At 36.9% G+C, this 22,680-nt stretch overlaps 1 protein-coding gene across 1 annotated transcript; it reads left to right on the top strand.

Moving 5' to 3' along the window:
* Window positions 1-14,810: 14,810 nt before the first annotated feature.
* LOC149399891 (putative E3 ubiquitin-protein ligase WAVH2) lies at window positions 14,811-17,022 on the top strand. The gene is made up of 4 exons (XM_089612715.1): window positions 14,811-14,976; window positions 15,085-15,683; window positions 15,781-16,127; window positions 16,196-17,022. The coding sequence occupies exons 1-4, from the start codon at window positions 14,913-14,915 to the stop codon at window positions 16,884-16,886; spliced, it is 1,701 nt and encodes a 566-aa protein (XP_089468841.1). The 5' UTR covers window positions 14,811-14,912; the 3' UTR covers window positions 16,887-17,022.
* Window positions 17,023-22,680: the final 5,658 nt, after the last annotated feature.

Here is a 22,680-nt window from a genome sequence, read left to right as displayed (position 1 = left end):
TGATGGAGTCTTTAATTTGAGATATTCGCTGAGGCCGGGTAAGGAAACCCGAGATATCTTCCAGGATTGTCCAGCTGCTATAAAAGCCGTGTGCTCTCCCTTAGCAGCCTCGACACTTTTGATCAAACACTCAGAGCTCTTAGACGTGCAAGACCGGCGGACTGGGAGGCTGTGTGTTTTGGTTTTAAGTGGTGTATTCTCTCAAACACTATTCTACAGATTGAGTGTATGTGAGATTTGGGTTCTTGTGCTTTTCGTGATTGAAGGTTCACGTACTACTGAAGACTGAAGGTCATCCGAGCCAGGAGGTTGCTCGAAGGGTGGAATTGAGACGGAGCTCAAATTCAGGGGGAGTCTCTGTCTAGGTGATCACTGGTAGTAATAGTCTCTAGGTTTTATTGATTTGTTGATTGTAATCAGATATAACCTTGTGTGTACTATTGACTACAAGATAGTGAAAATCCTTTCCACTGGCAGCGTGCCCCCAGATGTAGGTGTGTTTCACCGAACTGGGTAACCATATCCTGTGTACTTTGTTTACTGCACTTTTTGTTGTTTATCCATATCTGTGTTCAAGCAAGTTGTCGGACACATTGTCAACACATTGTGTGTGACATCTTGCCATTGCAACTAATCAGAATTTCAATTGGTATCAGAGCAGGCACCTTGATCTCTTAGGTGGTTTCCTGTATTTTCTTTCTGATTGCCTATTATGGATAGTTCCCGAGAAGGAGGTTCTGTCAATCGCCCTCCAGTACTCGACGGAACCAACTATGGATATTGGAAGGCACGCATGACCGCCTTCTTGAGGTCCCTGGATAGTCGAACATGGAAAGCTGTGATACATGGGTGGGAAGCTCCTGTGACTACTGATGACAAAGGAGCCCGTACTGGAACCAAGCCGGAAAAGGACTGGACCCCCACTGAGGATGAGGCGGCCCTTGGTAACTCCCGTGCTCTCAATGCTATATTTAATGGTGTTGATAAAGATGTTTTCAGGTTGATAAATACTTGCACTACTGCCAAAGAGGCCTGGGAAATTCTCGCTGTTGCCTATGAGGGAACTACAAAGGTCCGGGAACAAAAACTTCAGTACCTCACAACCAATTTTGAAGCTCTCACGATGCTCGAGGACGAAACTGTCGCTGAGTTCAACGTTCGCATTCGTGATCTCGCCAATGAATCATATTCTCTCGGAAAACCCATGACAGATGAAGATCTTGTTCGAAAAACCCTGAGAGCTTTGAGCTCCAGATTCAAGATGAAAATCACGGCCATTGAGGAAGTTCATGACCTAAAGACGTTGAAATTCGACGAACTAATGGGATCTCTCATGACATTTGAACTCTCTCTCCCTAAGGTGGAAAAGAAACAAAGAGGGATGGCCCTCAAAAGTTCTATTCATGAACCAAGGGATCAGGTATATTCAGACTCTGACAATGATATTGATGATACTATTGCTATGCTTGCAAAAAACTATGGCAGGGTCATGAAAAGACTCAATCAGATGAATGGGAAAAATGTCTCACAAGATGTCAAGGACAACTTCCAACAACGTTTCCAGAAAAATACTTATCCTCACAGGAATAGTAAAAGTGGTGAACGATCTGGGAAAGGCAAAGGCATTCAGTGCCACGAGTGTGAAGGATTTGGACATATTCAGAAGGAGTGTCCCAACTTCCTCAAGAAACAGAAAAAAGGATACAACGCCACTCTTTCGGATGAAGAAGATGAAGAGAGCGACTCAGATCAGATAAGTAATTTTGTAGCCTTTACTGCTTCTGTGCATACTCATGAGTCTACTAATGAATTTGGTGAATGCTCTCAGAAATATGTTCTTGATGATGAACTATCTGACGATGCTATGAATGAAGCCTACAATACCCTTCATACCAAATGGGTTGAGGAATCTCAGATTCTAGACAAACAGGGTGCTCTCATCCTTACCCTGACTGAAGATAAAGCTAGACTTCTGGAGACTATTGTGGATCTAAAGAAGGAAGTCAGTCGTCTGAATGGCGAACTCGAGCACATGACTAAAACTGTTAGAATGCTGAATTCTGGGACTGACAGTCTTGACAAAATCCTCACCATCGGCAAACCCGCGAAGAACATGAAGGGACTTGGATATACCCATGGAGCTTCATCATCCCAGACTACGTTCGTTCCCCAAAAGCAGACTAGCCAGATGTCACGAAACTTGCCTCAACCATCTGGTAACAACAAATTTCATGACATTTCTCGATATCATCATTCTGGACCAAACAGGTCTCCTGTCAACAGACCTCGCTGGGTATGCCATTATTGTGGAAGAAAGGGACATATCCGTCCTTTCTGCTATCGTTTGTATGGGAGAAATATCCGTCAACACAGGTCCATCCACAGAAATGTCTCTTCTCATCAACAACCTGCTACTCGGATGGAATGGAGAGTGAAGAATCCCTCCTATCGTGCCAATATTGCCTACACCTCTCTGAGTGCTTCCACCGGGAATGACTGGTACTTCGACAGTGGCTGTTCTCGTCACATGACTGGGAATCACACCTTTCTGACCAACGTAAAACCTTACTCCAACTGCCATGTTACCTTTGGAGATGGAGTCAAAGCCAAAATTGTGGGTAAAGGTCAATTAAACTATCCTGGTATGTCTTGTTTGACTGAGGCTTTGTTGGTAGAAGGACTCACTGCTAATCTCATTAGTATTAGTCAACTTTGTGATCTGAATTTGCATGTCAACTTTACTCGTGATAAGTGTGTGGTGATTAATGAAGATCAGGATGAACTTATGCGAGGAAACAGATCTCGTGACAACTGCTATATGTGGAACCCCGCACCAACCAGCAAGTGTCTCTTGACCAAAACTGATGAAACCAAGCTGTGGCATCAAAAGCTTGGTCATCTAAATCTCAGAAGTATGCAGAAAATTGTCTCTGAGAATGCTATCATCGGTGTCCCAAACCTGAAGATTGTCGAAGGTAAAATTTGTGGTGAGTGCCAGATTGGGAAACAGGTCAAGAAGTCCCACAAGATGGTGCAACATCTTACCACATCTCGGGTTCTGGAACTTCTCCACATGGACCTGATGGGACCGATGCAGGTCGAGAGCCTTGGAGGGAAGAGATATGTGTTCGTCTGTGTGGATGACTACTCCAGGTACACGTGGGTTGATTTTATTCGTGAAAAATCTGACACTTTTGCTGTTTTTGAAGCTCTTTGTAAGAAGGTTCAGAGAGAAAAAGGAGAGAGCATAGGCAAAGTGATCAGAATTCGGAGTGATCATGGGAGGGAATTTGAGAACATAAGCTTTGCTAAGTTTTGTACTGAAGAAGGGATAGCACATGAGTTCTCAGCTCCTATCACGCCTCAACAAAATGGAATTGTTGAAAGGAAAAATCGAACCCTTCAGGAGATGGCTAGAGTAATGATGTTGGCCAAGAATATTCCACCACATTTCTGGGCTGAAGCTCTAAATACTGCCTGCCATATTCACAATAGAGTTACTATTCGTCCAGGTACTTCCAGCACTCATTATGAAATATGGAGGGGGAGAAAGCCAAATGTGAAATACTTCCATGTTTTTGGTTCGGTGTGTTATATTCTTGCTGACAGGGATCCACGGCGTAAATTTGACCCGAAAAGTGATGAAGGTATATTCCTTGGATACTCTAGAAATAGTCGTGCATACCGTGTTTTTAACAAACGCACTAAGACTATAATGGAATCAATAAATGTGGTGATAAATGATGATGATCATGCTGCTACTAACAGTCCTAATGATGAGGATGAAGTTTTTCCCAGTAACCCAGATGTCAGGACAGATGCTGATAACCCCTTGGACGACATCTCCTCTGGAAATCCAAATGTCAGGACTGATGCTGATGACAAAGTTAGCGACAGTGTTCCAGATGAAGGCTCCCCTCCTGAGACTGAACAGAGAATCCCCTCTCGAAGAATTCAGAAAAATCATCCTGCTCATGAGGTGATTGGCGAAATCAGTGAAGGAATAAAGACTCGTCCAAAACCTCCTGTTAACTACCGGGAAATGATTGGTAATCTCTGCTTCGTCTCTAAGATTGAACCAAAAAATGTTAACGAGGCTATTGATGATGAATACTGGGTTAATGCTATGCAAGAAGAACTGGTTCAGTTTGAAAGAAACCAAGTCTGGGAGCTGGTCCCCAAGCCTAACAATGTAAATGTCATTGGGACTAAATGGATTTTTAAGAATAAATCTGATGAACATGGTAATATAACTCGGAACAAAGCTAGACTTGTGGCGCAGGGCTATTCACAGGTGGAAGGCGTTGATTTTGATGAAACCTTTGCCCCTGTTGCGAGACTAGAAGCTATCAGACTCTTGTTTGGCATCTCGTGTCACCTGCAATTCAAGCTCTATCAGATGGACGTTAAGAGTGCTTTCCTCAATGGGTACCTGAATGAGGAAGTTTATGTAGCTCAACCAAAAGGGTTTACAGATCCCAGCTCTCCACAACATGTCTACAAACTAAGAAAAGCTCTCTACGGCCTTAAGCAGGCCCCTCGTGCTTGGTATGAAAGACTGACCCAATTTCTTGTGCAGAATGGGTATACTCGAGGTGGCGTTGACAAGACTTTGTTCGTGAAAAAGGAGAATGGCAATCTCATGATAGCTCAGATTTATGTTAACGACATCGTCTTTGGAGGAATGTCAAGCAAGATGGTGGATCTTTTTGTTCGACAAATGCAGTCAGAATTTGAGATGAGTATGGTTGGCGAATTAAGCTACTTTCTGGGCTTTCAGATCAAACAAATGAATGATGGTATCTTCCTTTCCCAAAGTAAGTATGCCAAAAACTTGGTGAAAAAGTTTGGCCTGGAGAAATCCTCTCACAAGCGGACCCCGGCCGCTACTCACATCAAACTCACTAAGGATGAGCATGGAGAATCTGTTGATCAAAGTCTCTACAGGAGCATCATTGTCAGTCTTCTTTATCTCACTGCCAGCCGACCAGACATAGCCTACTCAGTAGGTGTTTGTGCGCGCTATCAAGCCAGTCCCAAAGCTAGCCATCTGGCTCAAGCTAAGCGAATCATAAGGTACATCTCAGGAACTGCTGATTTCGGTTTACTATATACCTATGATACTTCCTCTACGCTTGTGGGATACTGTGATGCTGACTGGGCAGGTAGCACGGTTGATAGAAAGAGTACTTCTGGTTGATGTTTCTACCTTGGAAACAATCTCATCTCTTGGTTCAGCAAGAAGCAAAACTGTGTTTCCTTGTCCACAGCTGAGGCTGAATACATCGCTGCTGGGAGTAGTTGCACTCAGCTTCTCTGGATGAAGCAGATGCTCGCTGAGTATGATGTTGGACAAGATGTCATGACATTATTCTGCGACAACATTAGCGCCATCAACATCTCAAAGAATCCTGTTCAACACAGTAAGACCAAGCATATTGAGATCAGGCATCATTTTATTCGAGATCTTGTGGAAGAAAAGAAGATCAAACTCGAATACATTCACACTGAGAAACAGCTTGCAGACATTTTCACCAAGGCTTTGGATGCTAACCGGTTTGAAAATCTCAGATCTTCTCTTGGGTTATGTGTTATTGATCAATAGCAATTATTGTTTATCGAAGGATTTTTTGGTCTTAACTTTTACGCTAATCCTTCGCTGACTCTTGTTCGTGTTACTGGTGTGTTATTCTTCTCATGGGCCCATGTTTCTGGTCGGCCCATTCGACTGATTTGCCGGGCTATATTGCCAAGTGTTGTCTCTCAGGGCCTAGGAACGTTCAAGGCCCACTTGAAGTTGCGACATCGTTTTTCTTGCCATGTTCTCACTCATGCAGACGGTTGCTCTTCCGAGAAAGAAGGGGAAGTTATTTCCTGTTTGAATTTCGAAATTTCCTATTCTTCTTCAGTGCTCTTAAGATTTGTTTCCCGAATTTGCTTTCTTACCCATTTTGACAGTTACCCTTGTGGCAGTTTCCTTATTTCTTTTTCCAAAATGGTGGGTACAAGAAGCGGGATCAGTACCTCTACTCCCTCTGGAAAAGTTGAAGCCACAATGAGGAAGAAAAATTTCGGGACAAGAAAGCCCAGTGCTGAGAGCAACATGCATGGAGTTAGGGTTCGTGGTCTGAAACCCAGCATACGCGCCGATGGTCAGGCCGGAGGTGCGATCGCTGGGTCATCAGTACCACCTGAGAATCCATCTCTATCTGCCGCCAGACGCACAATTCTGAAGAAAGCTGCTCTCTCCATCACAGACATCACAGGAGAAGTTAGTTCCAGCAGCTCGTCTGAGGAAGAAAGAAGAAGTGTTGATGATCCTGAAGAAGAAACCCCATCCGGTGTTTCCCCCGTCGAAAGCCCTCACAAGGTTGTGATAGGTAATCCTACTGTCTCTGCCTCTTCTATTGATAAGGTTTCACTGCCTCAAGAGCCTACTCCTGAAGATGCCATTGGGGGCATGTTAGGCTTAAGTAAAGATGTTTCGCAAGATGTGCCTACATCTTCTCAGAGGCAAGAAAGAACATCCGACCCTATCCAGGATGTTGGAGAAGATATCATTGCTTCTCTGAAAAAGAAAATTCAGAAAGATGATGATGTGTGTCTAGCCACTCTTCTCTCAGAGAAGAAAAGGAAGAAAAGAAAGCTGGTGGAAGAAGCTGCTCCCACTACTATCCCGGCTAAAAAGAAGATGAAGAAACCAGTGAAGATGGGTTTAAACAAGAAAAGGCTGAAGGGAAAGTCTGTTGAAAAGACAATTCCAGATATTCTGAAAGACTTGGAAGAGGAAGAAGATGTTGCCCGTCCTGAAGGGGTGTCTCTCATCTCCAGGAAAACTGTCGGAGGCCAAAAGCTTCCCAAGGATGTCCCCGCCGCCCCTCTAGACAATGTCTCCTTCCATGAGGAAGATCGTGTCAGAAAATGGAGGTATGTCTATCACAGATCCATTTTTCCGGAAAAAGAATTGTCTAAAGAGGCCCTGAAGATTGATGTGATCATGGAACTCTTGTCCGACGCTCAACTTGGGAAGACTGTCACTGGGATCGGTCCTTATTATCCCAGACTGGTGAAAGAGTGCATTGTGAATCTGTCCTCTGAGATTGACCAGCCCCATCACCCTGAGTTTGGGAAAGTCTATGTTCGTGGCCATTGCTTTGATATATCATCCACTGCCATCAACGAGTTTCTGGGTAGAGGAAAAATTGTCACTGCTGATCGGCTTCCTTCCTTGGATGAGGTTGCCAAAGAGCTAACTAACGATGATAAGAAGACTTGGCCCACCAAGGGTTCCCTGCCTTCCTCAGATCTCTCGGCGAAGTATTCTGTTCTGTACAGAATTGGGATTGCAAATTGGGCCCCTTCCTCTCACGGCTCAAGTATCAACTCCGACCTGGCATGCCTCATTTTCCAGATTGGCACTCGGGCGTCCTTCGACTTTGGGGAGTTTGTTTTCAGTCACCTGGCGAAGCATGCTAAGTCCTATGCAGTAAAGCTTCCTATTGGCTTTCCTTCGCTTCTGTTTGGCCTGCTGGTTGCTCAGAAGAAGGATCTGCTCAGGGCTGACGATGTTGCAGGTAAACCTCCCAGTGAACTCTCTTTCAGTCCTAAGTTGTTTGAAGGGAAACATGCCAGGGACCTTGTCATGCCTTCTGTCGCAACATCTGTCCCGGCTGGTGGTACCATCAAAGTGGCTCCCCTGTCAGAAAATGCCAAGAGCGATATCCTCAAGGGTTTGTTGGAAGAAGTTGCTGCTCTTAAGGAAGTCATTGCTATCTCCTCTCGAAGAAAGACTGCGTGTGAGCGTCTTATCTCTGTCATGACTCTCCCTTCTGCCATGGATGGTGCTTCCACTTCGCAACCAAGCCCCTCTACGTGTCCTGATGAACAAGACTCAGAAGATGCCGTCAGCAGCGACTCCCAAAGTTCTCTTGCCAACGATGTCTCTAATCCCTCGGGTTAATGTTTTTTTTTTGGTCTGTAACATCTAACCTCTTTTTAGACATCTTTATGTTGGTTTCTTGGCATGCTTCTGTGTTTAAGACTATGGTTTGTTTTGGATGGCTTGTAAGACAGCTCTATCGTACTTTTTCTGCTGAATGATATGCTGTTTTTCCTAGTTCTCATTCCTTTTTCAGGCTTTTGTTCCTCCTTCTGTGTTGGTCGATCCTTGCCTTTGGTATCTTTTTGAGGCAATCAGGGGGAGAGGCGTCATGAGGTCATTTATTTTGACTCTCTTTCTGGTTTTGACGCTTGTATGAGAACTGGTCCTGGAAGTGCTTGCCTAAAAAATAGCCAAAGGGGGAGATTGTTGTTACGTTGTTTTGTTGGCTTTATTTTTTAGTGCAAGTGGTATGGAAAGATGTCGGATGTTATGTTTCATCTTCTGGATTGACATCTTTCCTCGTGTATGCAGACAGTATTTCAGGCAAGTTTCCAGTTTCGACCGATTGCTTCGCTGGTGTCTTATTGCTGAGTTATTGCCTCGCTGCTGTCTTCATTACAAGATATCTGCCTCGCTGGAGCCGTCATTGCAAGATCTCCTCCGCTGCTATCTTCATTGCACGAATATTCACTTTGATGGAGTCTTTACTTTGAGATATTCGCTGAGGCCGGGTAAGGAAACCCGAGATATCTTCCAGGATTGTCCAGCTGCTATAAAAGCCGTGTGCTCTCCCTTAGCAGCCTCGACACTTTTGATCAAACACTCAGAGCTCTTAGACGTGCAAGACCGGCGGACTGGGAGGCTGTGTGTTTTGGTTTTAAGTGGTGTATTCTCTCAAACACTATTTTACAGATTGAGTGTATGTGAGATTTGGGTTCTTGTGCTTTTCGTGATTGAAGGTTCACGTACTACTGAAGACTGAAGGTCATCCGAGCCAGGAGGTTGCTCGAAGGGTGGAATTGAGACGGAGCTCAAATTCAGGGGGAGTCCCTGTCTAGGTGATCACTGGTAGTAATAGTCTCTAGGTTTTATTGATTTGTTGATTGTAATCAGATATAACCTTGTGTGTACTATTGACTACAAGATAGTGAAAATCCTTTCCACTGGCAGCGTGCCCCCAGATGTAGGTGTGTTTCACCGAACTGGGTAACCATATCCTGTGTACTTTGTTTACTGCACTTTTTGTTGTTTATCCATATATGTGTTCAAGCAAGTTGTCGGACACATTGTCAACACATTGTGTGCGACATCTTGCCATTGCAACTAATCAGAATTTCACACATAAAAGAATATAAATAATGATGTTCTCATCTGCCAAGTACTATTAATTTGGAAACTTCTCATACCGTGAAAAATTAGGAATAAATTAAAGGTACATCTGGGTAAGCATGTATAAGTGTTTATCTCTATTTATCATACACATATATAATATAAGTATAAGCATTTTTTTCATAGGGTAAATATGAAAAAAAGCTATATAAATTTTGGGCTCAATATAAACTTAAAAATAATATTTAGGAATAAAAGTACAAGTTTTTTTTTTTTTTTTTAAATCAGGGCAAATATATCTGCGGTCTCCTGCCTTTGATCTTAGTTCACACAATAGATAATTAGGAGCTCAAACAGTTATACTTATATCATGAGTCTAGTATACGCAAGAAAAAACAAAAACAAAAATAATTTTCAATTGAGATAAAAGCGGATCGAAAAGCAGTACATACTACATACAAACTAGTAAAATTTGTTGTAACTAGCCAAGTTTGTCATTCTTATTCTTATTGAGGGAATAGTCTAAGTTTCATTTTATTAAACAAATAGCCCATATATTCGGCTCAGACCATAATGCTCTCACTTCCTTCGCGAATAAGTTAATTTAATTAACGTACTGGAGTGAGTTATGTTAATTAATTAAATTATTGGTTGAATATTAGCTTAGGTTCTGATTTTTTTTTTTGTAAGTAAAGCTAATTTACTAAATGATTGAATTAGTAATTAGGTTAATTAATTGAATGCTTTGAATATCAATTGACTTAAGTTCTTATTTTTGTAAATTTTTTGTGAATTTCAAATCCTTCACGAATCAGTTAATTAATTAACCTAACTCACTCCAGTACGTTAATTAAATTAACCTATTCGCGAATTTACAGTGAATCAACAAAATCGGTGATTTTTCTTTCTCTTCTTCTTTTTCTGCGACGAGGATTCGTCGAGGCCTCCGTCGAACCGGTTCGACTCGAGGCGGAGAGTCAGCAGTCTCGAGAGACGAGCGAGCTCGGTCGCCGGAATCTCGCCGGTGAAACGATTATGCGAGAAATCTAGTTTTTGGCGGACTCGCCGGAGCTTCGAGATCCCGGAGCAGGAGGGCGTGGCGGCTGTAGATGTGGTGGAGGAGTCGTCGTCGGAGAGGTTTGGGGCGGCGGTGAGAGGGAATGAGTTAGGGTTAATGGATGTTGTGGATGATAGGGGTAGTTTAGGTAGTCTATTAAAGTTAGACTATTTACTTAATAAAATGAAACATAGATTAGTCTCTTAATATTGTTGAGCCAATTTTACTATTCTTCAAAATAGCCCTACAAACTACATATATTGGACTTCTATATTAAATTTAGTGAATTTCTCAACAACAACAAAAAAAAAAAAAAAAAAAAAAAAAAAAAAAAAAAAAACACTAAATTTAGTGAAAAGTCTTGTACCTGATATAGTAATTCTCTTTTTATTGGCTATTCACATTCATTTCTTAAAGTGAAGTTTCAACGCTGTCACAAGTCAGACTAATGACACTAATAGATAAAATATAAAATAAAACTCAGTATTGGATTCCATCTGAACGCGACCAATTTAAAGCGATGCCTTTAGCCTTTTTTGTAGGCCTTCTGTTTTTTGTTGATATAGTGACGAAACTTGTTAAAGAACAATCATGCACATATTTGTTCCGTCACCAGCGACGGACCCTCGGTAAACTTGCTCGCGTACTATCCGTTAATTTATTTGGTCTTGTCAATTCCTCTATAACTAAAAAAAATTGACAACAATAATATCATTTACTTGTTATTTATTAAAAATCAGCAAAAATTCAAATATTAATATATTTAATATCAAATCGGTCATGAAATACAACTAGTTCGGGACCAATTAATATATCACGAAATCAACCCAATTCTTGACCGATTTGATATTAAATGCGTCAATATTTATATTTTTGTTGGAGTAATGGGCATTTATTATTTCACGTTCTAATTAAGTTCTAAAAGTTGGGAAAATGACACATATATATCTTGTATTTTTGTTAAATGTCGAGTTTAACCTTTGGTTTTCAAAAATACCGTGATCATACCCTCTGTATTTAACTAAAATGACGAAATTCCTGAAATAGACAACAGTGCCACAAATCTTATTTTTATTGACTTTTCATTGACGTTGACTATAATATTTATACAAAAAATTGGCTACGTAAGCCACCTAAACTATAGGAATTGTAAATTAGCGAACATTTAGTAAATACTTTGTAAATAGCCAACTTGCATACGTGGCAGCCTATTAACTACCTTTTATATATGTTTGGCTGAGTTAAATAAGTCTTTTACTAATCCGTTAATAAGTTAACTTGGCTATTTACAAGAAATTAACCAAATGTGGGCTATATCCCAATTCACTATAACCGTGTGTCTATATAACTTAATAACTCATATTTTATATGTAAACACCAATTATCTATATTCATTCGCGTCATATATATAATTTATTAAAAAAACTAAAAAATAAACAATAGTCTCGTAATCGTAAAGAATGCAAAAAGAGGCGAAAGGGTAAAAATCGACAGTTGATAGTCATCAAAATTACATATTTGAACAGAGAACTCAGGATTCAGAGTTGCAATTCGAACACAGAATGAAGTCATCTCTTGGGAGATATGAATTTTATTATTTAATTTCAGTTTAAGGCTATTTTTATTTCAAAATTGAAAATTTGGAGATTAGGATACTGTTTTGAATTTGATTCGATTTTTCTTATATAAGAGTTAATATTACCAATGAAAATGAGATTTGTGATACTGTTATCAATTTCAGTGTATAATTTCATCATTTTAGTTAAACAGAAGGTATGATCTTAACATTTTTGAAAACCGAAAGTTAAAGTCGATATTTTACTAAAACACAATGTATATATGTGTTATTTTCTCCTCTAAGTTCTAACCTTATCAATGTAGGTAATAATATCACATATCCAACTCTATTATTATTATGGATATAAACCATGACGTCTACCATCATACGTCACCCCATCTGACGCTTCCAAAACGTTTCTATACCAATACAATATTAATCGCCTAGAATAAAATGTATAATCATGAGATGAAACGAAAAACTTGTTATGTAGATTAATTTGGAATAAAATATTAAATTACGTATAATCAGGTCTCAATCAAAGTTCTAGCGTAGTCATTTTTCTGTTCTCCACGACGACACCAATACTAAAAATAAAAATAGTTATATTAATAGTCAAGGAATTCATAATTTGAAAGTTATATATATATTTTAAGATATCTAAAAATCATTAGACAACTAACAAACTTTTAGCTATAATAATATTGTATTCCAATATAAACCTACAATCATTATGTTGATTTGATTCAATTAACTGATTCATTATTATTATTATTTCGCTTAAAATTGTGTGCAAGAATTTTACAATATTCCTCTAATAAGAATAATAAATAATGATGCCTTACGAGTAATCCAATCAATAATAGACATGCAAGTTCCTTTTAATAATAAAAAAAAAGGAAGAAACTTTTAGTAGTGGACAAAGATCATGACATGTCACACTACTATATTATTTTCCATTTCCCCCCATGTGAACGTGCCCTACTGCGTAAGGCCTCCACGTTTATAAAAAACAATAGGCCAAAAAAGAAGGGCCCCTTTTTATTGCTTTTTTTCTTTTCAACTTCATCTTCGTGTTTCCCTTTTTATTAATTTGCTTTTTTCAATTTCACGCGTAGGACCCCATTTTTAATGTTTTGTATTTATTTACGGGAAAATATTAAGGGTGTCCATCGTGTTTAATCGAAATACGAGATTTATCCTATCTATTTCTAGAAATATCATATATATCAATTCAGTTTAATATAATGACATATACTTCCCTTAAAAAAAATGGTATATTACAAATATCAACATTTTCATTTATTTTTTACAAAAAAACAAATTGAATTCCCCAAAATACCCTTAAAGAAATAATTTTTTATTTTCTATTCTATAAAGAAAAAAAAAATTAAATTAAAAAATTTCTTTATAAAAAGTTAAAGATTTTTTTATAAAGAGAGATTTTGATTTTTTTTTAATAAAATAGTAAATAAATATTTATTCTGTTAATGGTATTTTGGGGAGTTCAAATTATTTTTTTTGTAAAAAATAAACAAAAATGGTGATATTTGTAATACAACATTTTTTTAAGGGGGTTATATGTCATTTACATTAAACTGAAGAGATATGCCTGATATTTCTATAAATAGAGAGGATAAATTTCGCATTTCGATTAAACACGATGTATACTCTTGATATTTTCCCTTTATTTATTAATTCCTCTTATCACGGACCCCTCTCTCTCTCTCTCTCTCTCTCTCTCTCTCTCTCTCTCTCTCAAACACCAGCAGCATCCATCAAATACATGTGACATGTCCCAGTATCTGTGTTGAATAAAATAATAAGATAATTTTGTTTGAAAAATATGTTAAGATGTTTAAAGTTAAATAATAAAAAAAAAAAATGCTATTAAATTAAGGGTGCTGTAGATTTATAAAGTTATAAAATTGGGATATAGTCAACGTTTAGAAAAATACTCAATGACAATATTATATTTGACTTAATGAATAGTGTTATGAGCTCCGAATTTTTAGAAAAATTTCAATCTATTTTCTTAATTAAAACTAAAATCTTCACAAATTTCGTTTATTAGCTTCTATATGTAAATCCAGAAACCCAGACTAATCCTCATTAAATTTCCATTTATTTCCAAAAAAATTCAGGAAATTTCTAGTTATTTCCATAAAAAAATTACATAAATTTCTAGTATTTCATAAAAAAAAGCTTGGAGTACCACTGAGAAGAAAATATGACGATAATGACGACCCTGAAGTTTTATTATGCCTTGGTCTTAAAAATGCGGATCAAAAACCACCTCTCGCGGTGAACGAAAAATGTACCAATTGTGGATTCCGGCGAAATTCTACATCAGTAGAGAGGACCTTTTATCCAACACAATGAATCTATTTTTGAAGCTCTCTTCGTCACAAATCCGTAGGATTTGAAATCACTTAATTTTCGAGTTCATATGAAGAATATATGGATTTTTGAAGTTTTGATGAGAAAAAAAAGTATGAAAGAGAGAAAGAGTGGCGAACTGTAGCAAAAAAAAATTGTTTTAAATAAAAAGACAAAATAGAAAATTCAAATGGCTTATTAAAGTACCGCATCATCTGTTTTGTTTTTTTCTTAATAAGTTTTCAAACGTTGACTATTTTCAAAACCGTGATGTTTAGAAATTTCTTAAATTAATAAATTATAAACCAAAATGATCCCAAAAAAATTTAGTGATGGCTAAAATGCTACAATGATAAAAGTTATAAAAATATGAACGAATTGCATTAAAAAAAATTAAGCTTAATTATTTATTTTCGCTTATGGCCTCGTCATGTCTTGGGCCGCCTGGAACGCTTTCAATATTTTTGTCCACCACGAAGAGTACCGGAACGCTTTCAATATTTTTCTCCACCACGAAGAGTACCAACTGGCACGGCTAAGCCTCTTAAGACCTGACAAATAAAAAAAAAAATTAATAGTCTCTGTTTTCTAACGACAGAAATTGCCAGCTTGACTGGAGTGAATATATGACGAACTATATTTAACGCTTAAATTGAAAGAAAAATATCACAAACCGAAACAACCAAAAAAAATTTCACTTCAGCAGAATGGCAATCTACAACGACGATGAGCCCATCGCCGAATCCTCAACCCAGCCGGACCTCGACTCTGGTATCGTATCGTCTTTTTTATATCATCAATCTAAGTTCAAAAATTCAATATCAACTGATCTAATTAATTACAACAAATTTGAATGAATTAAAAAAAAAACGATCGCAGACTCAGATTCGGAACCCGCGGCTCAGGCAGCCGGAGACACACAGCTGACTTACTTCAACAGAACAGAGGCGTCCCTGAAAGCGTCGAACATGAAGGTTCTGTTGGAGCTCACAGCCTCCGATAGAGTCGAAGATCGATTCCCTTTGGACCTCGTCGCTGTCTTGGACGTGAGCGAGAGCATGGAGAGCAAGAAGAAGAAGAGGACCAGCAAGGACGAGGAGAGCAAGCTGTTGAAGCTCAAGAGAGCTATGCAGTTCCTGATTAGGAAGCTCAGTCCCACGGACCGTTTGTCCATCGTCACTTTCTCCACCAAGTCCAAGAGATTGTTCCCTCTGCGTCTCATGACTGATAAGGCTCAGGACGAGAGCATCGAACACGTCAAGGAGATCAAGGCGGTCGGGAGAACCAACACCGCCGCGGGGCTTAAAGAGGGACTGAAGATTCTTAGCGAACGACGGTTCACCGAGGAACGTACCGCGGCGATCATGCTTATGTCAGACGGCGAGCAATCTCCTGAGTTCGATGAAGCTTCCGAGGTTGATCTCATCGATCAATTTCCAGTTTACACTTTCGCTTTTGGCAAAGAATCAACCCCTGAGGTATATCTACACTTTCATTTCTTTTTTTCTTTTTTCTTAACATGGATTTGAAATTGGAATTGAACTGATCGGTACATATTTATTTATATACGTTCAGGGGCTTGTGGAGATAGCCGATAAAAGCGATGGAGGGACATACACGGACGTTAAAGAAGAGAAGAACTTGAGCAGAGCATTTGCTCTGTGTTTGGGAGGTCTTCTCACAGTGGTCGTTAAGGATATGAATCTGACCGTCAAACCTACCGAAGGCGAGACGGAGATCGAAGACGTCTCCGCCGGAAAATACTACGACGAGAAGAAAGACAACAGCGACGACAATTCCAAATTCATCTCGTTCGGCGATCTCTACAGCAAAGAGGTCCGCAAGATCTTAGTCTACATTCGCCTACTTCCCAGGACGGAAGACATGAGCGTCGATGTGCTCGAAACGAAATACACATACGTGTAAGTGAATCAATCCCTCTATATTTTTATCCCAAATGTATATAATATTTTCAAATTTATACATACAGCTCTACCTCTAAGAAGAAAAAAGGAAAAAGATTTGATGCCCCTCCGGTGAAGATCACGGTGGATCGATTCGAGAATGCATCGGACGAGGAGATCCCGAAGGTGATAATCGAGTACAAGCGAGCGCAGACCGTGGACTGCGTGGAAGAAGCGAAAAAGCTCGCCGACAATGGCGAATTTCCGGCGGCCACGAGGAAGATGGAAGAAGCGAAGAAGTCGCTCGAGGAAGCGAAAGACGTGGACGATCCGGAGATGATAATAAAGGCGCTGCTGGAGGAGGTGGAGAAGCTTCTGAAGGTGATGGAGTCGCCGGAGACGTACGAGGAGCAAGGGAAGAGCTTGATTGCGTCGTTTCTTTCGTCGCAAAATCTGCAGCGCGCCGTGGAGGGGCAGCTTTTGTATGTGACACCGCTGATGCTCGAGTATGTGAGGCAAGCCGTTGAGCACGACAAGGATCCCTCGAAGCCGCCGCCTAAGCCCGAGGACGACTTGAAGGCCGACAAGGGCCGAAGAGAGAAAGAAGGGATGGAGCGAAAAGAGAGACAGAAAGAGGCCGAGAAAGCCAAGGAGGCCGAGAAAGGGAAAGAGAAAGCACCGGAAGCGAAGAAGAAAGAAAAAGAAAAAGGACGGGGAATTTTCGGACAACTTAAAGCCGATCTCGAGAAAAAGCTTAACGAATTAAAACACAAATAAGTTTTCAAGTTTATTTTGTTTTTCATCACATCAATGTGTGATATCTCTATGTTTTCTTTCAATCAAACATTGTGATTTTTTTTTTTTTTTCGTCTCGGGGTTGTGTAAGCTCAGTTGTCTGATTTGTTTTAATAATAATCATTGATCATTTTCGGTTTGTCTGATTAAGGAGCGTCCTCACCATATGATCTCTATACATATTTGAGTAGAATCAAAAGAAGAAGAAAAAATAGGAAATAGTTAAGGCCATTGCACTTATCATTTCTTAGCTGCGCATTTGAATTACATAAGATTTATAAATTATCGAGCATTTTACTATGCGTCACTAAGCAAATAGTATTATAATCAATTTGCAATAACGCTCATCCTTAAGATTTTTCTATAAAATCTCACGTACCCAGGAAGAACCCATTTGTTTGCTCTCTATTTCTTGTATTTGTTACGCCATTTCTTTCCTTTTGACTTTGCTCAATTATTGGTTGTGAAACTATATACAATTATTCATGTTCACTAATCACTATATCTTCATCCGCTTCAATAATATTTTGACCGCGTGCTGATAACGACCACTCTACTTTTTTAACTTTTGAAGTAAGTTCAAAACACATGCATAATATTTCAAACATTAAAACTCTCTTGATATGATGATGTAATTTACATTATACCATAGTTAATTTAACTATTGAATACCATCAGAGTATTATATACCAGCATGCTCGGCCACTTTACAGTAAAATGAGGAATTTACCCGATATTTATTTGTATTTCATTTTAAATTGAGATTTATAAACAACTAGCCTATTTATAGAGGAGACTTTTAAATTATAGCACAACTATCTATTTATTTAGTGAAATAACCCATATTTCTCATACTTCCAAAATTTCCATTGGTTTCATAAAACTTCGTTCTTATTTGTTTGTTAATTCCAAATTTTTTCCAGTTATTCATCATTGGATTTGAATCATGGAATCGTTCGCCAAATCATGGCCGGACTGTAAATATTATTTACCATTAAAATTATCCTGCGATTTGCAACCAGGATATTTGACGACTCATTTGGAATAGATGTTTAGGATCGTCGATTTCGTAGATGTTCTTCTATTGTTCTTATATTATCTGTTCGTCTAGGTTAGTCATTTAATCCTTCTTAGTTTATGTTTGTGTAGTGTAGGTGTTAAGGTTCTTTGGTGTTTGTTAATTCCAAATTTTTTCCAGTTATTCATCATTAGATTTGAATCATGGAATCGTTCGTCAAATCTGAGACAAATATTTTGTTTTTTCGAATGGTAAATAATATTTACTATCGGATGGCCCGACTGTAAATATTATTTACCATTAAAGTTTCAGAGTTTCGGTTATGGTGTTCTATGGGTTGATCGAATTGGAAATATTATTTACCATATTTAATAGTTAATCTAACAGAGAATTGATCGGGATGTGGGGTAGGGTTTCGATTATGGTGTTCTATGGGTTAATCGAATTGGAAATAATATATACTTACCATTTTTTCCAAGTCTGAGAACGGAGACGCTTCGTCGGCTTCGGAAGTGGCAAAATAAGAAAATTGGTGGCGGAAAAGGAGGTCGGACGCAATATCGGAGGATTGAAGGATTCGAAATCGACGGAGAGTTCGGAGGCGATATCAGAGGATTAAAGGATTTGGAGTCGGATGCGAAAATTTTGATGTATATTTGATGAGGGATAAGATAGGAATATAATATTGTTTGGTAGTGGATTGGGCTAGTTACATAATTTAAGTAATAATTGGGCTAGAATTTTAAAAGAGATGACCAATTTGTACTAGATACCTAACCGGTCTATATAGAAAGAAATACTATGTCACCTTATTATATTAATTGCAAAATTTATTTTATTGTTGAATATTAATATTTTACTATGATTAACTGTGTTACTACAATATATGTATTTGCAGGCCTTGATTAATGCATATTAATATTATGAGTTAACTTTAATCACATTTAGAATAAAATTACTTATACAACGGTAAGATAATGACTGTAAACAACTATAATTATCTTATAAATGCAAATCTCCTCAACTTGATTCAACCCTACAAAATTCCAATTTATGATACATCGTATATTTCTCTCGCTCTAAATATTAATTTGTTTCGATTTTGTACACAAAACACTAGTTTTCACTGCCAATCATTATTGTGTTTGATGTTTGTATTTTTAGCATAGATGTTCCACTAGATATTCTTTGTAACTAGATTCATGTATCTCTTTTTATTATTTACAATTTTTTTTTGGTCCAGTGGCTATCTAACCATATGAAAAGTTAAAATTTTGAAATAACCAACGTGTTGTTATTTTTTTGTAAATAGCCACATAAATCTATTACGCTATAAAAATAAAAAAACGTAGAATAAATTTCTAGTAAATATGGTTATTTACGAAATATTTCCAACAGTTTTTGACTATTTACGAAAAATTTACAAAACGTTGAGTAAAATGCAAACACTTATGTTAATGTGGTTTATATCGCTAATTTTTTGTATTTTTTTTTATATTTCAATCTTTATATATTTTGTTTTAATCCATTTATCTATTTATCATACATTGATCATAGATCATGGTGGCTAGATTGATTGTGTAATAGTCAACACTTTGGAAACTTCTCAACCAAAAGGATTAAAATTTTGCGGATTCCGATCGAAAACAGGATCGAAAACCGTTTTTTTTAGAATATTTTCGGTACCAGTATGTACAAAATCAGAATTTTTTTTGGATTCCGAGAAAACCGTTCCGGTTTCAGGCATTTTCCGGGGAATCCTTCCACTTTCGGGTTGTCTTTAAGCAAATTCTCACGTATTCCAACGGAAACTTACCGATAAGTGGTCAAATACCGGTAATTCTTAAAATATGATGATATTTAGTGTTTTTCACGAAATTTGTCATTGATTTTTTTATGATTTAATTCAAATTCTTAGTTTCTAACTTCATTATTGTGTTTAATTGGAGTTTGTATCCAATTTTTTTCAATTTTTTTGTTACATCCGAAAATAGGGTTTAGATTTAAATGTGTTATTGAGTTTTTTTTTTTTTTTTGTTAAATTAGTTGTAGAATATGAAATTTTATGTATAATCCGTTGATTTTTAACATGAATATTATCATTATTTTGATTTTGTATTTTGTATTGAAATATGTCATTAAGTTTGTGTTGGATTTTTGTTGAACTATTATTGTAAAAAATTTTCCATTTTTAACTTATGTCATGTATGAATTTTTTTAAAAATATTTATTTACTACATTCATCTCGGTAAGTACGGTATTTGACACTATCTTTCGACGGTAACGGTATTCTCAACGGTACAATTTTATTTTTATTTTTTTGAATTCTACATTATTCATCTGATTTATCTTCGGATACCAATAAAATCTAAGTCCCGGAACAATAACGGTAACGGTATTTCAATCGTCGTTCTCAACTTACCCAATAAATTAGTTAGGAGCTCAAACAGTTATCATCATGGAGTCTAGTAAACGCAAGAAAAAACAAAAAAAATCATTTTCAATTCAGGTAAAAGCGGATCGAAAGATATTGGACTTTAATTTCTATGCAAAATTTAGTGAAAAGTATTATGTTGCTAAAATATTAATTCTCTTCAATTGGCTATTCACATTATTTCTGAGCAAGGAATCCAAGGATTAAAGTGAAGCAACGCTCCCACAATTGAGAATAATAATAATAATAATAATAATAATAATATTAAAATAATACCACCTTCCAAGTTGTCCAATAAGAAGCAAGTTCAGTATGGAAAAATATAAAATGAAATTCAGTCGGACAGAAGGTACGACGTCTATAATTATTATTATTATAATATATCAACCTCCTCGTGAACGCTTGGCGCTTGTAGATCATGGAATTATAGCGATGACTTTATTAAGTCTTTGTTTAGGCTTTCTTATTTGACTGTTAGTGATGCATGTTGTTAAAGAAAAACAAGCACATATTTGTGCCGTCACCACCGGCGGGCCCCCGTAAACTTCTTTATGATCACTTCCATTATCTGTTAATCTATTTGGTTTAGTCAATTTCCGTCCAAAACTTAATAAAACTATCAACGTCAGTTGGAATATTTTTTTTGGATCGATTGATTTAATATAAACTATGGGAAAAAGATAAGCCAGAGGTATGCGTGAAATTGCATTATTAATGGTGGTCCTTTAGATCAAGGTTTAAAATATCGATACCGATACCCATACCGAGGTTCTGATTTTACGAATATATCGAGTATCGATGGATATATCGACGGATATTCTATAACAATTTAAATACCGACTACCGATTATATCGATGATATATCGGATACCGACGGATATATCGGCAGAAATCCTATAAAAATATATAAAATGTATATATAATTTAATGATACATATAACAATTAAATTTTAAATAGATATATATATATATATATATATATATATATATATATATAACATATCTATATAGATATATACGTATATTTATATCTATAAATATACGTAATGAATGAATATATAACATTTATTTAGCTAACAATAAAGTTCACCTTATTATGAAATTAATAAATTTTAAAAAATCACTCCATATAAACATATGTAGTTCTATGAATTTTAATAAGCAATAATGAGTCTTCATCTTCCCAAGAACTCAAGTTTAAATTTTGGGCCTGTTTAGAGCTATGTAAATAGGTATTTCAGGAATAACTTTTCTGTTTTGGCTGTTGTAGGAATTTGTTTTACATTTACAAAAAATCATTTCATATGTAGTTCTATAAATTTTAATAAGCAATAATGAGTCTTCATATTCCTAAGAACTCAAGTTTAAATTTTGGACCTGTTTAGAGCTATGAAAATAGGTATTTCAGGAATAACTTTTATGTTTTTGGCTGTTGTAGGAATTTTTTTTAGAAAAACGGTATATCGGGAAGAAAACGATATTTAGGCTGTTATATCAGTTTTTTTACCGAGCCTTCAAAAAAACGGATATATCGGCGATATATCCCTATATATCGCCGATATTTAGAACCTTGCTTTAGATCTATATATACACAATATTACACATAAATAATATAAATAATGATGTTCACATCGTGTCAAGCATTATTAATTCGGAAACTTCTCATACCGTGAAAAATTAGGAATAAAAATACATTTGGATAAGCATGTATACTTGTTTATCTATTTATCATACACATATATAATATAAGTGTAAGCATTTTTTTTCATAGGGCAAATATGAAAAAATACTATATAATTTTGGACAGTGTAACAAAATAGCCAAAATGAAATTATGAAATTTGTTTTTAGCATACGTTTAACAATTTTTAAGGAAAATAGCCAAGATATTTATATGACAATAATTAAGGTCTGATTTGTCTTTATTTATTAACAAATTCGTCATTTTCTCTCTCCTACTTTTTTCCTACATTTTTTTTACATAAAAACTTCAAAAAAACCATATCTATCTCATATAAACTCGAAATTGAGTGATTCCAAATCCTACGGATTCGTGACGCCGAGATCTTCAAAAATAGATCCATTGTGTTTGATGAAAAATCATGTTTAATACCATAGATGTAGAAAAATCATGTTACTACATTAAATATGAAAATAACTGAAATTTTTTGAAATTATCAAAACAATAAATGGAAACGTAAATATGATGCATTAAACATAATTTTTCGTCAAACACAATGAGTCCATTTTTGAAGATCTCGATGCCACGAATTTGAAGGATCTGAAATCACTCAATTTCGAGTTCGTATTAGAAAGATACGAAGT

Source organism: Urtica dioica, chromosome 4, assembly GCF_054948205.1.
Source record: "Urtica dioica subsp. dioica isolate 48M chromosome 4, U.dioica_male_clone48M_v1_H2, whole genome shotgun sequence".
NCBI lineage: Eukaryota > Viridiplantae > Streptophyta > Magnoliopsida > Rosales > Urticaceae > Urtica > Urtica dioica.
Note: the sequence above shows the minus strand (reverse complement) of the source record. Positions and strands in the feature narration are given on the sequence as shown.

Bases quoted from the DNA above. Each gene is read 5' to 3' on its own strand.
- LOC149399891 (XM_089612715.1), top strand. From the start codon at position 14,913: ATGGCAATCTACAACGACGATGAGCCCATCGCCGAATCCTCAACCCAG. The intron at 15,684-15,780 runs GTATATCTACAC...ATATACGTTCAG, and splicing joins GCAAAGAATCAACCCCTGAG to GGGCTTGTGGAGATAGCCGA. The intron at 16,128-16,195 runs GTAAGTGAATCA...TTATACATACAG, and splicing joins GAAACGAAATACACATACGT to CTCTACCTCTAAGAAGAAAA.